Source organism: Ctenopharyngodon idella, chromosome 11 (assembly GCF_019924925.1).
Source record: "Ctenopharyngodon idella isolate HZGC_01 chromosome 11, HZGC01, whole genome shotgun sequence".
NCBI classification, from domain to species: Eukaryota; Metazoa; Chordata; class Actinopteri; order Cypriniformes; family Xenocyprididae; genus Ctenopharyngodon; species Ctenopharyngodon idella.
The window spans coordinates 13,697,571-13,714,769 of record NC_067230.1 but is presented as its reverse complement, the minus strand read 5'-3'; the positions used below and the strand labels follow the sequence as shown (position 1 = coordinate 13,714,769).

The window sequence follows — 17,199 nt, the reverse complement described above, 5'->3', positions numbered from 1 at the left end:
TTTTACAGTAGGCTTATTTGACACCAGAGGAAATGGCTTAGGTTTTTCGAAGATGCATCAACTTACATTTCCTGAGTTTTTCACTTACTCAATCAATAGCGGTTTAGAGAAGCACATTAACAGTCTGACATTATATCGACATGTTCTTCAGTTTAAGAGCTAGGTTTTATTAGGCTGGCTGAGTATATGTTTAAAGAGTTTGTTTAGGTTGATGAGGTCTGATGAGGAGCTGTGTAACATCCCTCAAAGCGGTAAGCATCCACTGCAGCTTAAAGTCAAACAGGGGAAGCCTAAGGAAATTCAGCAGAGCATTACAACTGGACAAAATCCCCAAAAAATCTTTTTCACTAGACTGAACATTGAGGCTCTCGATCCTTACACATTTACTCGCCAGATTATTAATAGAAAATAAAAACTTTGTTTCCATAGCAACAGTTATAGTCCATATGGAAAGTGTCTCCTCCTGTTGCCAAGACAACCAACCCACGATGAGCTCGCAGTTGAACGATGTAGAGAGCTGTTGATCTATCCCCAAACAAGCCTGGACAACATACAAAACTGACCTTAAGAATAGAGTTTAGCCAATATTAAAATCTTAAGGCTTGAGAAAGAGAATGTTGTTGAAATTTGCAGTGCCAAAAATACTGACTAATTGTCATAGATTTTTATAGGGTTGTTGATGTAACACGTTCATTTAATTAATTAGTTGTGTGGAAAAATAACGTGTTAAAATTAGTAACGCATTTGATGCACCCGCCCCGCCCCAGATCTTACATTTCATAAAGTTGATTGATGACGACCCTGAAGCAGGTCAACAACTGCGTGATGGAGCCAACAGAATACAGTTAGAATGGACCTAAAATTGAAGATGTCGGGCAAAAATGCCTCTGTTTGAGTTTTTGTCTCATATTTATATCATGATATAGTTAAGCAATATCACACAAGTAATGACTGCAATATCACAAGAGTGCCGTTTTTGTCCTAAATAGCAAAACTGCAAATGTGATATTGATTTTATGATTTTTCAATAAATAAGAAATTAATACTGTGTTATATTTTATACATAACATTGTCTGTTTTTGCTCAATTTTGGCAACAAAGATATTACCTATAAAGCCAGAGCAGAACTGTAGTGCATCTCCGAGCAACACAGCGGTGTTTCATTTTGAATTAATGAATTTGAACCAATGATTTAATGGCCCATTCATGAAATAATCAGCTGTTTGAATGATTCGAATGAATGAACTTACTCATTTAGACATTTACCGCCATAAACTGGCCGTTATTAGTTTCTTATATAGAGTATCATTTCACTATATTTCCATATTAATACACTGTACACCCGACGCAGTACTACTAACTTATAAAGATCGAGTACGCTGCAATTAAAGTCTGTTAAATCACTGATGCAACTTAAAACAATTACATTTTCTGAATGAGGAGTATAGTTTTATTTTTGTGTAGCTCAACATTTTTGAGTAAACCCTTATACTCAAATTATTATTTTTAAGTTTACTGAGCGACATAAAGTGACATCAATGTCACATTGTTTCTCTATCCGACGTTATCAGAAGAATCCATTCAACATTAAACTGAATTGCAGCAGATTTTAAAGTTCCCAGCATGCTTTGCGTCACACTGTGTAAGTAGAATAATTGGTGAAATTGAGTGTATTTTGTTTAAGATTAATACAGGAGAAGATGTGTTATTGTTTAATGTTATTTTGGTGTTTAAATGTGTTTCTGTGATGTTGAAGTTTTGTAGGGTTACCATCATGGTGAACAGTAGTGCCTGTGAAACTTCAAGACTATATGTAGTGCATGTTGCTGTTGCTAACTAACACTTAACCACAAAGATTAAGTGTTAGTTTATTCAATATTTCATTATTAAATTGTAATTAGCAAGTTTGTGTAGTACAAAATACGTTATAATTTTTGAGTTGCTTACTTAAATGTTTTGAGTATTCTGAACTTATCGGGTTTTACAACCACTGCATCAAAATAAGTGAAAAATTGCAAACATTACATATGGTAAACAATAGTTTTAAGTACAGTGGACTTAAACATTAAATTAGCATTTTTCAGTTTTACTTTATTTATAATTATTGTTTACTTAATAAATTTGAGTTGCTTTACTTACATTTTTTCAGGTAATCTGTGTCTACAAAAATTGAGTATTCTCAACTTATCGGGTTTTACAGTGTAATAAAAAACATTAAAGGTATAGTTCATCATTTTATCATCATTTACTTACCCTCATGGCCGCTGAAGCCTAAAAGTTTATGTGTAATAAATTCTGTTAAATCAAATAAAAAATTATGTTTTCTGAAGCTATTTTTTGTAATATCTTTTTAATGCTTTTCTCATTTAACACAATAATGCCTTTATATTATCATTTGGGGGTCATTTCTCAGACAAATTTGATGTGTGATTAATGTGTGATTACTTAGATTCATTAATCGCCACATTGTGTAATTAATTAGATTAAAAATTTTAATCGCTTCACAGCCCTAGATTTTAACATTTGTTCCAATTGGATTCTGGGACTGTTTAAACATAATATGTCTTTCTGAATTCTCATTAAACCTACAGTCAGAGCAGAGAAACCAGACCATCCTAAAACTCTAGTTAAATAAATGAAAGCACAATTTCCCCTTCTCTCTGTCCTAAACCATTGCTGCAGACATGAATGATGTCACTAAAGATTCCATTAACACTGCTGTGTGCACTAAATCCAGGCCTGGGATATGGGCCCTGAATATTCCCACTCTTGTCACTGTGTGAGCAGAGACCAAGGGTAATCTCACACACCCAAAATCTAAGCAAGCCCCCCTTATAGCCCTAACAATAGCCACTTTTAAACTGGCTATAAGTAAGCATGTGGAAGTGTTTAAAGAGGGTCAGGGGTATGGAATTTAGAATTGGTTCCTGTTCAGAATGCTAAAAAAAATGGTTAATGGTTCTTGAACTTGAACAAATTAAGTATAGTTTGAATTAAATGTGGCGAGAAAGACAAAAATTGCTGGTGCAAAATAACACAACATGTTGTGTAGTTTGAACAAATGACTCCTGTGAGCCGGTCCTATGGGCAGCCTGAAATGGTTCTTGCCTCACTTAACCACAATTGTTTATTTCATCAAGTCCAACACAAAATGGACAAATAATTTGAACGAGTTATCTGTACTTAATGTTCCGCGCTTCAAAAGTTTGTAATTACTGACTTGTTCGCATGTCATGAGTAGTTAAAGATACATATAGAAAATAGCATTGATTTTGTTTAGTAGTTAGCACCAAATATGTGGGATAGAGGGTCAAAGGGGCTAAACACATTATAAAATTGTTCAAGAGCCAAAACAATAAGAAGGATCAGAACCAGAATAATAAATAACCAGAAAGCAACTTAGTAGTAACATGCACTCTACGCACAATGGCCTGGACAGCTTCATATTGGAATGACAGTCACGTGTGAGCAGTTGTGGGAATTGTTGTTGATCCTTGTTGAAATCTGAATATCTGGTTTGATTAAAACAGCTATATTCTACATATTTTAGTAGCGATGTGAATCTCTGGGTAGACAGCATTCGTTCAGGAATTCACGATTTTTGCAAATTCAGAAAAATTTGATTTGATTTCGATGAATGAGTCAGTAAACTTAGCAAACATCACAATAATAATAATAATTTCCTCAAGGTCTCATATGCAAATAAAAAACAAAACAAAAATCAGCTATATCCTAAGACCCCAAATGCAGAAATGATTTCTGCTTGCCCAAATAAACAATGACATTTTTTATCTTATAGAAAGTAGTCAAATCACAATTCAAAATTAATTGGATTTTTAGGGTAACTTTATTTTACAATGTCCTTATTACACATGCTACATGTAGTTACTCTAGTAATAACTATAAATTATGCATAATTACATGCAACTAACCCTCAACCAAACCTAATCCTAACCCTACAGTAAGTAGATGTAATTAATTAATATCACTCAGTACTTAAATGTATAATTACACTGTAACAAGGACACCTTAAAGGGTTAGTTCACCTGCAGCTTACCTTTGTTCATCTTCAGAACACAAATTAAGATATTTTTGATGAAATCCAATGGCTCAGTGAGGCCTCCATTGAGAGCAAAGCCATTGAACCTCCATAAAGGTACTAAAAATATATTTAAAACAGTTCATGTGAGTACAGTGGTTCTACCTTAATATAATAAAGTGACGAGAATACTTTTTGTGTGCCAAAAAAACAAAATAACAACTTTTCAACAATATCTAGTGATGGGCCGATTTCAAAACACTGCTTCGGAGCTTTACAAATCCAATCAGTGGTTCGGAGCACCAAAGTCACGTGATTTCAGCAGTTTAGCCGTTTGATAGGAGATCCAAATCACTAATTTGAAACAAAAGATTCATAAAGCTCAGAAGCAGTGTTTTGAAATTACCCATCACTAGATATTGCTGAAAAGTCCTTATTTTGTTTTTTTTTGGTGCACAAAAATATTCTTGTAGCTTTATAATATTAAGGTAGAACCACTGAACTCACATGAACTGTTTTAAATATGTTTTTAGTATCTTTTGTGGCTTTGCTCTCAATAGTGGCCTCACTGAGCCATCGGAGTTCATCAAAAATATCTGAATTTGATACTGCACCTTTAAGACCTCAATTTGTAAATGATCTCTGTTATGACAGCTAATTTCCACATATACTCTGATTTGTCAGGGTGGGCCAAGTCACTAAATACTGAATGTTCCCTATTAAAAGTCCATTAAAAGCTTGACTTTCTAAGCAAACATCATGACCATGCACTTGGAATCAAAGGGAAGTGCCACGTCCGCATAGGTCAACACAAAAAGATCCTCTGCACAAAATTGTAGCATAATTCACTACAGAGAAGTAAGATTAATGTCAGGAAGAAACGACTGCCATCGGCTGAAATGCAAACATCAGCGGTATCTTTGTAGCTGCTGAGTTGGAAGTAAAATGTTCTTATACTTACGTTCCCAAAACATCTTTGAAGTCATAGATTTCTTTGATGCTTGATGTTTTCTTTTTCCAAGAGTGTCCATCCTCTCCCAATGGCATTTTGCTGCGGTCAATGATGGAGAAACTGAGAGAGGAACAGGAAACCATTCAATTACTATACAATAAAGTCTATGCAAAACAGATATTTAGGCCAAATCCTATGTTTTATGACATGAAATTACCCTGAAACTAAGCTGAATCTTTTAAACCTTTGACCTATAGGGCTATTCACTTGGACCTTGACCTCACCATGTGCAAATCTTCAGGCTTACATGACTGTGGTATAATTTATAATTGTCACACAAAGACACATGATGTGCCTTTAAAGCATTAAGACCTTTTACTATGTGTAGATTGTGATTTCTATTAAGACACCATCATGTCACAGCAAGTTCTCCTCATCTGTCTGTTTTGCCTTGAGCATGTCAAAAAAAAGGGGTCTGACAACTACATACTCACAATATATGAACTATCAGCCAGACCTGTTTCATTTAGCTCAGGCTTCAATAAGACATGAGAGTGTAAATTGAGTCTGCCGCAGTTTCTTAAAGAATCTTGCAACACCCGTTTGACCACATCAGAATATTTTCACAGAGAGAAAGTACTTTTTATGGGTTGTACAAAGACAAAAAGGAAAGTTAACACTAGTCAGTTAAGCATGATGGGAATCTAATGAATTATTTAGTCTAACATATTCTCACCATGTCTTTATTTAAGACTTAACATAAGTTATTTAACTTACCTGTTCTATACCTGATCAAAGCTTCCACCAGAACAAAAAGGACTCTTTCCATGTCAGTATTTGTCTCATTTACTATAATTAAGCAATAAGGAACGAGAGGTTGTGCTATATTGAGAATATATTCATGGCTAAAGGGAACTGTTAGGGGCCATTCACACAGAGAAGTGCAGCACCAGTTTAGAACGGTACTTTTAGAACAGTCCATCATGCACAAGATGCTGCAAAAGATGCAAGACGTGAGCGCAATGGTCAAACACAGAGAAAAACAACTGAAAAACTATAAAGTAGTATGCAAAAACAAATTCTGCATGAACGGCCCATTAGGCATGACACACCCTACAAACCCTTCAGCTCACAATAAAGCATGGCTTACATTGACCAATCAGCATTCATGACCTAAACTATCCTTTTATTGTCAATTACTAATTATACAATTCACCATTTAATTTCCTCTAATTTTATATTTAGATGACCATTAAATTGTCATTATCGAACATCCACCTAAAGATAATTTTAAAAAACACAAATAATTTAATAACACTCTTAAATGTAATCTTTAGTAAAAATCTACGCATTTTCTGATGCTTAAAGGATTAGTCCACTTTTAAATTAAAATTTCCTGATAATTTACTCACCCTCATGTCATCTAAGACGTCCATGTCCTTCTTTCTTCAGTCGAAAAGAAATGAAGGTTTTTGAGGAAAACATTTGAGGATTTTTCTCCATATAGTGGACTTCAATGATCTTCAAACGGCTGAAGGTAAAAATTACAGTTTCAGTGCAGCTTCAAAGGGCTTTAAACGATACCAGACGAGGAATAAGGGTCTTATCTAGAGAAACCATCGGTCATTTTCTAAAAAAAAATGTAAATGTGTATACTTTATATAAACAAATGATCACCTTCCAAGTGGTTCCGCCAAAACCGTCCTTTTGTATTCTTGTATTCTGTATGTCCTACACCTTCCCTATTTTACTTACGGAAAAAACGGAACTGGCGCCGCGTTCGTTCCGTAAGTTGAATAGGGAAGGTGTAGGACATACAGTGTAAGGTTTTTGAAGAATACAGAAGTGTGGTTTTGGCGGAACCACTTGAAGGCGATCATTTGTTTATATAAAGCATATACATTTTTAAAAAATTTAGAAAATGACCGATCGTTTCGCTAAATATGACCCTTATTCCTCGTCTGGTATTGTTTAAAGCCCTTTGGAGCTGCCACTGAAACTGTAATTTTTACCTTCAACCGTTTGGAGACCATTGAAGTCCACTATATGGAGAAAAATCCTGGAATGTTTTCCTCAAAAACCTTCATTTCATTTCGACTGAAGAAAGAAATACATAAACATCTTGGATGACACGAGGGTGAGTAAATTATCAGGAAATTTTAATTGGAAAGTGAACTAATCCTTTAAGTTCACTTGTAAAAACAACTGATTTTATGTTTCACTATTGTTTTATAATTTGAAATTTTACAATTTATTTAGACAAAATAGATTTCTCAATAAAATATCTTCTGCCAGACCGCCTTCCGTATTCAACTTACGAAAAAAACGGAACTGATGTCGAATAAGTTTAGCTTTTTCCGTAAGTTGAAGTCGTAAGCGTTATGAACTGCGAGAGGCGTTACACTTTCTTCGTAAGTTGAATACAGAAGGCGGTCTGGTGGAAGCTAGATATTTTACTTTATAATGTGTTAAATATGGATATTTTTCTTTTCGATTCGCTTCAGAAGGCCTTTATTAACCCCTAGAGCTGTTTATAATGGACGGATGCACTTTCATACTCGTTAGTCCCGTTCACTGCCATTATAAAGCTCGGATGTGTCAGGATATTTATTAATATAACTCCGATTGTGTTCATCAGAAAGAAGAAAGTCATATACACCTAGCATGGCTTTAGGGTGAGTAAAGCTTGGAGTAATTTTCATTTTAAAGTGAACTAATCCTTTAATATCAGTGCATCCATAAAATATATGCTCAATATCCACCTTAAATTTATAATTATACACTGGAAAGATACAACGTAACAGCTCTGAAATAGTACAAGTAGAAATATGGCTTTCATAACAAAACATAAAATGTGTGACTTTGTAAATCTTTATATACCATTTTAATTTTCAACAGTGTGAATTACAAGCCACCAAACAGCTTTGGTGAATGTAACTTTCACTCCACATAGCCTTAGGGATATTCTAAGATCAACACCAAAATAACATTTATACAGCTTTGCACATTCTGTCGCCTGTAAGTCTGCAATCTTCAGCAATCACTTCCAGGGTAGACTCACGACTTGTTCTGTTGTGTGGGGGTTTGTTGTGTCTAACTTAAAGAGTGCAAAAGCATTTCTTCATGCTAAGAGTTGCCACCATCTATCCACCTGACTAGATGCCTCATGTAGACAACTGTCAAAGGGCTTTCAGCCAAACCTTGTCACCTAACGTCAACCATAACCGTCTACTGTGCTGTTTTTGGCTATGTCTATTCTAGCTTAAACACAATTGGTGGTCTACTGTATTTTTTTCTTTTTATGTGATGACAATGTTTCCATGGGAACCCGGTGATCCACGGTGTGTCTGGATCCAAACGGCAAGCTAACAGAGCAGCTGCGATGGGATCTCGGGTGGTTTAGGCGTACAGTTTGGGTAAACACTCTAAACTGCTTGAATGTTTGTATTTAGGGAGGGCTGTCTCACCAGTAAACCTCTGTGTCAATTGATTCTTAATCTGAGACAGTACATTTCCTCTTTCCTAAAACAGAAGTTGTGCAAAATGGGGTAGCAATATTGAGTAATGTCACAGCCATGTTACACTGATCAGACACCTGAACATTTAATGTTTGCGGCCATCAAATGTTAATTGCATCAAAAGTCATAGCTAAACCTGGCCTACATACTGTTCCGGGTTCAGTAAGTTAAACTCTATCGACAGCAACTTGCTGTCAGTTACCACAGAAAATAGACCAGCCCCTTATACAAAGGTCAAAGACATGAAGCTCATTTTTTTTCCCCCCTGATCTATTATTGTATTCAAAAATACATTAACATGCAATTCATACTCGTACCTCTTCTATGATGAAAATGTTTTTAATTTCTGAAAAATCTGAAGAGGCATAAAGTCAAATATGTCAAAGTGATATTAATATTATGTGAAAATGAAGAAAAAGGCCTCATTAAAAGAAAGAAATACTTGAAAAGAAAATGTTTGGTGTAATCTTTTATTTTTATTTTTATAGTGAAGCAAATTTCATATTTGAAAACCCCTTTTTTACAGCAAATCACGCAATGCAAATGTGGCGTGACTAACAAAGTCATGTGATGCAACCAACTTCCAAAAACATGCAGGAAATTATATAATAGAGAGGACACCCTATGGCCCACATGGACAATAGGTTTCTTAAAATATATGATAATTTGACCTTTTATATGACATTGCAAAATTACCTCAGGTTGTAAATTATTAATCAGGTTGTAACCCCTCAAAATATGTTTAAAAAAATCATGATAAAAATAAATGATTTAGATGTGTACATTCACATGTTTTCATAATGTGAGGATATGTTATTGTTTACATATTTTATTTTTTATGTATTATTTTTTTTACATTTAGAGTCATTAAAATTGTAACTTTCTTGAAAATTGGTTAAAATGTTTTTTTAAACCACCTTACGTGTATTTTTCTTTTATTCTAGAAAACTGTGACCCAAAAACAAACAAAAAAAAATGAAGAGATTCACTTACAAATAAAGTTTATGGGATAATAATTATATGTTGCACCATAGCATTCCATTGTAGGCTCTGTTTTAGTTCACTGGGATAAGCTGGATACACTGCTTGGCTGTAAAGCCTCACAGACTGAACACATTCCCTAGACCGCAGGATGTGGTATATTAGGACATACTTGATGTCATTGCATAACAAAACGGACTCAATAAATATTGATTTCACAAAGTACTATGCTGCATTACCGTAATAAATGAAATCCGAATTGGTTTATAAATGCTACAATCACACTTTTGCTTTAACATTATACAAATGGATCCTTTTATTGTGGAAGACTTTGTTGGTATAATCGAAACCAAGAAATCTGATTAGAAATCTGTAAAAATGAAGAGACTTTGAATGAACAGATATAAATGTAGATGGCCGTCCCACAGATGTACTCTGTACGAGTACGTCTGTGATAATCAAAAGCTTATCACAAAAGTTATCTATAGAATTTAACCAAGAATGTTTATTTAAATGCTGGAAATCTCTTTTTCAACTGGGCTGGTATACTTCCTTAAAACTTCTGCATTACAGGCAGCTTGCAAAACAGCTAAAGACAGCAAAAAAAGAATACAGGAATTAAACGAGATGACCAGACCGACATCTAACATGGATGGACACATGCAAAGAAGATGGGAAACATTAATTCCCTTAATTGACAAACCCATTTTCTGACTGAGAATCACAAGAGCATCCTTGAGTTAGACTGAACTTCCAATCCAATGCTCTCCAAGGCAAGCAAAATATGAACATACACCAAAGATTCAAAGGCATCCAAAATCTCAGGCAAGAAGTTTTAAGAGTTGTATACACTATATATCACAATGAAAGGCCAGGTAGGTATTTTGCATCACTATACATGCAGGTCCAGCAGTAGAAAGGGTTTTAATTCATCGTTTGTTAGTGAGGAACCACATAGAGGTAAGGAAATAGATTGTAGAAAAGCTATAAACTAACCCACGTACAAAGGAGAATCAAAAGGCAAGCTTGAAAGATTGAGAACAGACACATCCATACAACGCATCCATCTAGATCATCATGCAGCATTCAGAAGGTTGAGTTCATCAGACAGACGATGGAGATACTCACTGGCTTCCCATGGCTGCTCAGAAGAGGACAAAAGAGATAGAGAGTGACACCTAAACCTTCAGTAGGTCAGAAATGTGTCACATCACACTCAGAACGATTCATGATTCGTACTGATGGAGTCTGTCATGGGCGTTTATAACCACAAACTGTGCTTCCCCTTTTAAGGTGAGCTATCTAACCGCACCATAACTCACACTCAGGAAGTATAAAGCTTATATACACAGAGGTAACCTTAGCAAGTTTTCTCTAACCCTGAAAAAGGCCTCCACTACAGGAAGTGCAAAAACAGGCTACAGGAATGACTCTGTCTTTTTGTTCATAAGGTTCCAAAACCAATAATGATCAGTGAGAAATCAAACCAATCAACATACTCCCGAAAAATTGGGGGAAATTATCTATGAATAACAACTCAAATTTTGGTCTGTTTCTTTACACAAATCTATCATGGGGTTTCAAAAGACTTGGAATATAGTGCACAAGTCGTATAGACATTTTCTGGAGATTAATAGTCTTGGTAACAATGAACTGGAATTGTGAGCAATTATTAAATCCCAAGAATCAATCTATGATGTTTTCATGCAGTTTCGAAACTTCACTAAACATTAATACTTTTGATATGGAACAAAGGCCCTGTTTACATCTGGTATTAAGATGTGTTTTGTTCGATCGGATCACAAGTGGATGACGCTAAATACAGGTGTAAACGGGGTCCAAAACTTTTTACGCTTGTCCACTTTCAACCACTTCCAGAGGTAGTTGAAAACGCATTTGACCGGATTGCTTTCGTTGTGTAGGTCGAATGCTTTGTGTAGTAGCGTCTACTCTGCCTACTGATGCGTAGATGCATTATGGGAAATGAGCCAACCAGGCGGGATTTAAACTTTGCTGGCTTGATATCCAAGTTTGATTTGAAGACAAAAAACAAACCAAGCACAATGTTCCCTCACCATTCCTGATTCCTACCACACACTCACAGCGTTCGGCTGGTCTTGCAGCTGTCAGAGTGACGTGCGTGTGATCGAAAGATCTGAAAAAGGCCATAAATTTACCCGCCCATAGACAATCCCCTCGAAAAAATCAGGACAGAAGTGGTCAAAAGTGGAGAAAAGAGATTAAAAACACCAGGTTTAAATGTGTACGTGTCTCCCTCGTCTACTTGTGATCCAATCGACCAAAACGCATCTTAAAGGATTAGTTCACTTTCAAATGAACATTAGCCTAAGCTTTACTCACTCTTAAGCCATCCTAGGTGTATGACTTTCTTCTTTCTGATGAACATAATTGGAGAAATATTAATAAATATCCTGACGCATCCGAGCCTTATAATGGCAGTGAATGGGACCAACGAGTATGAGCTGAAGAAAATGCATCCATCCATCATAAACGTACTCCACACGGCTCCAGGGGGTTAATAAAGGCCTTCTGAAGCAATGTGTTTGTGTAAAAAAAAAATCCATATTTAAACATCTAGCTTCCGCCAGAACGCCTTCCGTATTCAAGTTACGAAGAAAGTGTAAACTGGCATCGCGTCAGTTACACTTTTTCCGTAAGTGCAATAGGAAAGGCGTATAACGTAGCGTAAGCTTTTTGAACTGCAAGAGTTTTACACTTTCTTTGTACGTTGAATACGGAAGGCGATCTGGCAAAAACTAGATATTTTACTTCATAACTTGTTTAAATATGGATATTTTTAACACAAACGCATCGCTTCATTTCAGAAGGCCTTTATTAACCCCCTGGAGCACACGTTTATGATGGATGGATATGGATGGATGCATTTTCTTCAGCTCATACTCATCCGTTCACTGTCATTATAAAGCTCGGATGCATCAGGATATTTATTAATATTTCTCTGATTGTGTTCATCAGAAAGAAGAAATATCATATCATATCATATATGGATGGCTTGAGGGTGAGTAAAGCTTGGGCTAATTTTCATTTGAAAGTGAACTAATCCTTTAATACCAGGTGGAAACAGGGCCAAAGTCTCAGCTTTCAAATTCTGTCAATTTTAACATGAAATTTAAACAATAAATGTTGTTTTGTGGCATTTCTTGATCCATGTCACCATCTGAGATCAAGCGGCAGAACGGAGCGCATGTGAACTGATCATCTCTTCCTTTTACTAGTTACAGCAGGAAATATGCATGAATGAACACCAGAATGTATGTTGAAAGAAACAGCACAACTTACTGAAATGTACCATGTCTCATGTAATGTTTCAACCACAGAAGGACATCAGTAAAAAAGCTTGCAAACAATGTCACGTTTTTAAACAGTGGTGTGCGGTGGTGTTTTAAAATGAGGAAGCAATATCCTCATTTATGTCCCTGTTACACAATTTTCCTGGTTAAGTTAACATTACATAAAAAGAGAGACCAACTACAATTCTATTTTGTATCTTTACACTATATAATGTTCTATTTATTAAAACCAAGTATAAATTTCATCAAGTTGGTGTTTTTAAGCATTTTTACATTTATTCCAAAATAATAACTAAAGGCAGTAACAATTAAAACAATATATATTATTTATAAATCTTTTTAATAGTCAATTTATTTTCAGCAGTCATCAAGCTTGTACACACGGGTCACTCACTCACAGATGTACCTTTAATTTCACCACCCTGATTGCTCACTAAAACCCCCGCAGTCATCATGTTTTCAGGCCATTTCGAGTTTGATTTTGACATGAAATAAAGCGGTGATATCCAAGTGACAGTTGTTTACAGTCTTCCCATTAACACCATCATTGTCTTCATTCAGGCAGATTCGACGGATGCGCACGAAAACAAGAGGCGGGATTTATCGCACGAACCAGTCATGTCCAATCGTAACCGATCATATCCAATCATAGCGCAATGGAGGCACTGCCTCCTCTCACGTGACTTTCCCCCATTCACAGTGTTGCCAAGTCCTTGTTTTTTGGGCTACTTTTAACACTGTTGCTGTGGGTTGTTTTTTATGACCGAGGGTTGAAGCGACCCCAAATAATATGATATTTAGCCCCTGAAATGTGAGTTTTACCAGGGGAACTCTGCCGAAAAACGTAGATTTTACCCCCCAGAACGTGATTTTTACCGGGGGACCCCCCTTGAGACATGATTGGGCAAGTTTTGGGCTAGTTTTGAGTAGCAATTGGGTGGGTTTTGTTGTGAAAACCTGGCAACCTTGCCCATTCATTCTCTTACCCCCCACTAAACCTACCAACTCTGCTTTGTTTCTATGAGCTGAACGGAGGCACAGAGACGCGGACTCCTCGCTGTAACTTCACCTGCAGGTGTCGCTGTTTGAAACGCCCCTGAGTTTAAATGTTTATATTTAAACAATAAAATTGAGTAGAAATATAATTATTTTATTAAATATAAAAACTGCCTTATGTGCAATTTAAATGTTTATAAAAAATAAACAGCAGTTGAATTGGTAGTTTGGACTCTGTTGTTAATTTGAACCTTTAATTTTAATGTACAACCTGACAGGGTTCCCTGTATAGCTTACTGCTTTAGTTGAGAGAGATTTTTTTTTCTTTAAAAATCTGACATATACTGTACCTAATATATATCCAAATTAATCCAAGTCGGAATCAATTTGAATCAGGAGCTTGTGAATCGAAATCAAAATTGTGAAATCTGTATCAATACCCAGCACTACTGCATAAAGATTATTTGGAATAAATTATATTTTAAAGAAAGTCATTTTCGTCCATACAATGAATGTCAGTTTGGTACAAAACAATTTGGACCCCAATGATTTAACATTGTATGAAAAAAAAAAAAAAAAACCCACACTGAGACAGTTTTTCTTCCACAGAAGAAAGAAAGTCATTCAGGTTTAGAATGGCATGAGGGTGAAAAAATAATGACAGAATTGTCATTTTTGGTGCACTGTCTCTTTAAGCATGGGTGAGATGCTTACAGATACACAAATGCCATATGGTTGCTTGGGACAGTTAGTGTGATCCACATGCTATTTGCAGACAGGTTCAAAGTTCAGCTCTTAACTACAGCACCATATAACAAAATGCTGTATTTTGAGACTTTTTTTAACCTCCCAGAGGCTTCCACTGAAGCACGTGCACTTGACGTGACACTAAAGGGAAGTAAATGCAATGTGAAAGCACAGGGAAGTTCAGCTGCTGCTTTGTTACTGTTTTAAACACTTAAAATGCAGCGATAGCTGTGACTTTATTTCCTTCTACAGCCTAGTACAGAACAGTGCAAACAAACGCTTTGCAAAGAGGAAGACGTCACTTCTAACACCAGCCCTAACATTAATGCGTCTATCTGTACATCACAATCACATTCTGACTGTCAGAGCAGCCCACAACAGCTGATAAAGACTTGAACTATTCTAGTACACCAAACTGGTCAAACAATAGATCTCTACTGACTTCATCTGAGATTAGTAATTGCTAAAACAGACAGGCTGTCTGATCCCTAAAAATGTGCAACTGAGGAAATCGACAAGCCAAAGTATTTAAATAACGCCTTCATTAGCTGTGCTGTGTGGCAAAGAGGAGGAAATAGCACAAGAATGAAAGAAATGCTAATAGGCTGACAGAGAAAGGGGCAAACATGTGGAGCCACTTGATTTACTGGTTAAAAGAAACAGATGCTATGTTGAGATAAGATAACATTGATGAAACCAAAATATTATGCAGTTTGAGTCTATTAGAAGCAAAGTTTGTCCTTCTATGGTCAGAAACCGTGCGGTGTGGTTTCATATATTTTAAAGGGGTCATGTAATATTTTTTATTTATTTATTTATTTCAAAAGGGACTGTGTACATTAATCGACATTCATGAATGTAAATGTACCCAAATTAGCCCAAAGGCTAGTTTTCATTGGTCCCTTTCCCGTATTTTTTTAGGCCTAAAAACTAGATACTTAGATACTAGATACTAAAAACTAGGCCTAAATACATGTAATATTTATTTTTTCTTCTAAATTCATTATTTATTGACTATTTTATTGGGATAAACAATATTGGCATTGGCTGATAAATGTTTTATGTTTTATATTTTTATGTTATCGTTGTCTGTGATTAGGTTGATACATTAGAAGAGTTTTAAAACTTAAGATATCTTTAACTAGTTCAAACAGGCTACAAAAGGGTAAAATATTTTTGGGGGGAAAACAAATCACCTTTTCTAAAAAGAAAAGATGTTTTCTTGCAGTTTCTTTGTTTTCTACAGTTAAGATTTCAAAATAAAAGCAGTTGTACACTATATACGTTTGATATAATTTGAAGTCTTGGACATAATTGTGTAGGTGAGACTTTTGTTTTCTAATATTTACATCAAAATTTAGATTCATTGGCCTGTATATCAGTTATCGGCTTCCAAATATGAAGAATTATCGGTTATCATATCGACCAAAAATTATATATCGATGAATCCTTAATATTTTAGCATGTCTCTGACCTTTAGAATAAAACAGCCCATTTTGCTCCTTTGTCTTTAAAAGATTAGTTCACTTTAAAATGAAAATTGACTTCCTCACCCTCAAGCCATCCTAGGTGTATATGACTATCTTCTTTCAGAAGAATACAATCATAGTTATATTAATAATCACCCTGATGCTCCCAAGCTTTATAATGGCAGTGCATGGAAACCACCTGTTTGAAGTTCAAGAAAGTGCATCCATCCATCATAAACGTACTCCACACGGCTCCGGGGGTTAATAAAGGCCTTCTGAAGAAAAATATCCATATTTAACAAGTTATGAAGTAAAATAACCAGCTTCCTAGATGGCCTTCCGTATTCGATATTTTGTTTTACACAAACGCATCGCATCGCTTTAGAAGGCCTTTATTAACTCCCCGGAGCCGTGTGGAGTACGTTTATGATGGATGGATGCACTTTCTTAAGCTTCAAACTTGTTGCCCTGTTCACTGCCATTATAAAGCTGGGACGTGTCAGCATATTTATTAATAACTCCGATTGTGTTCATCAGAAAGAAGAAAGTCATATACACCTAGGATGGCTTGAGGGTGAGTAAATCATGGGGTAATTTTCGTTTTAAAGTGAACTAATCTTTTAAGACTTCTTTGTAAATGTCAAATGAGATAAAGCACTTTGCTGTCAAGTTTGAACAAGTTTTTAACTATGCCATTTAAAAAAAAAAAAAAAAGGGGGCCCGACAAGTTCACTAAACAATCAGTGCTGAAATGTGCCAATTAAACTGTTAAGATAAGACTGAAATGATCAGAAAACTTGTTAAATACACCCTTCAATTGCTCATTTCTACCATCGAGATTCTTCAGAAGGATGTGCGGCGCGAGAAACAGTTCCATGTTCCCATATTTTACTCTTATTGTTAGTTATTCTGGTATTAGGAATAAAGCATTGTTCGCAAAGCCAGCAACTTTGACGCTGCATGTCTCCAGTCGCTGTACGACAGGCAGGTGTCATAATAACAGTTATAAACACCACTACTGCTAAGATATCAACGTGGAATGACATGGATTGACAGCCAATCAGTTTTTATGCTACTGACTGATAAATGCAAATGATAATTTGCTGAATTGTTCATTTGTTTGACGTCAGAATGTTGTGGAAGTTCAAAAAAGCGTCATTTTAGC

The 17,199-nt window shown here is 35.6% G+C and overlaps 1 protein-coding gene across 2 annotated transcripts in view; it reads right to left on the bottom strand.

The window, feature by feature from the left end:
• Positions 1-17,199, bottom strand: part of camk1b (calcium/calmodulin-dependent protein kinase Ib) — a 60,758-nt gene that overhangs the window by 42,767 nt on the left and 792 nt on the right. Inside the window, exons 2-3 of one of the 2 annotated variants that reach the window (XM_051912612.1) lie at positions 10,619-10,631; positions 5,001-5,111 (exon numbers count right to left, since the gene is read on the bottom strand). In XM_051912612.1, coding sequence (XP_051768572.1) covers positions 5,001-5,111; positions 10,619-10,629 — 122 coding nt within the window. In that variant the 5' untranslated portion in view covers positions 10,630-10,631. The remainder of the gene's footprint in view (positions 1-5,000; positions 5,112-10,618; positions 10,632-17,199) is intronic. The other variant, XM_051912613.1, reaches the window with a different exon arrangement.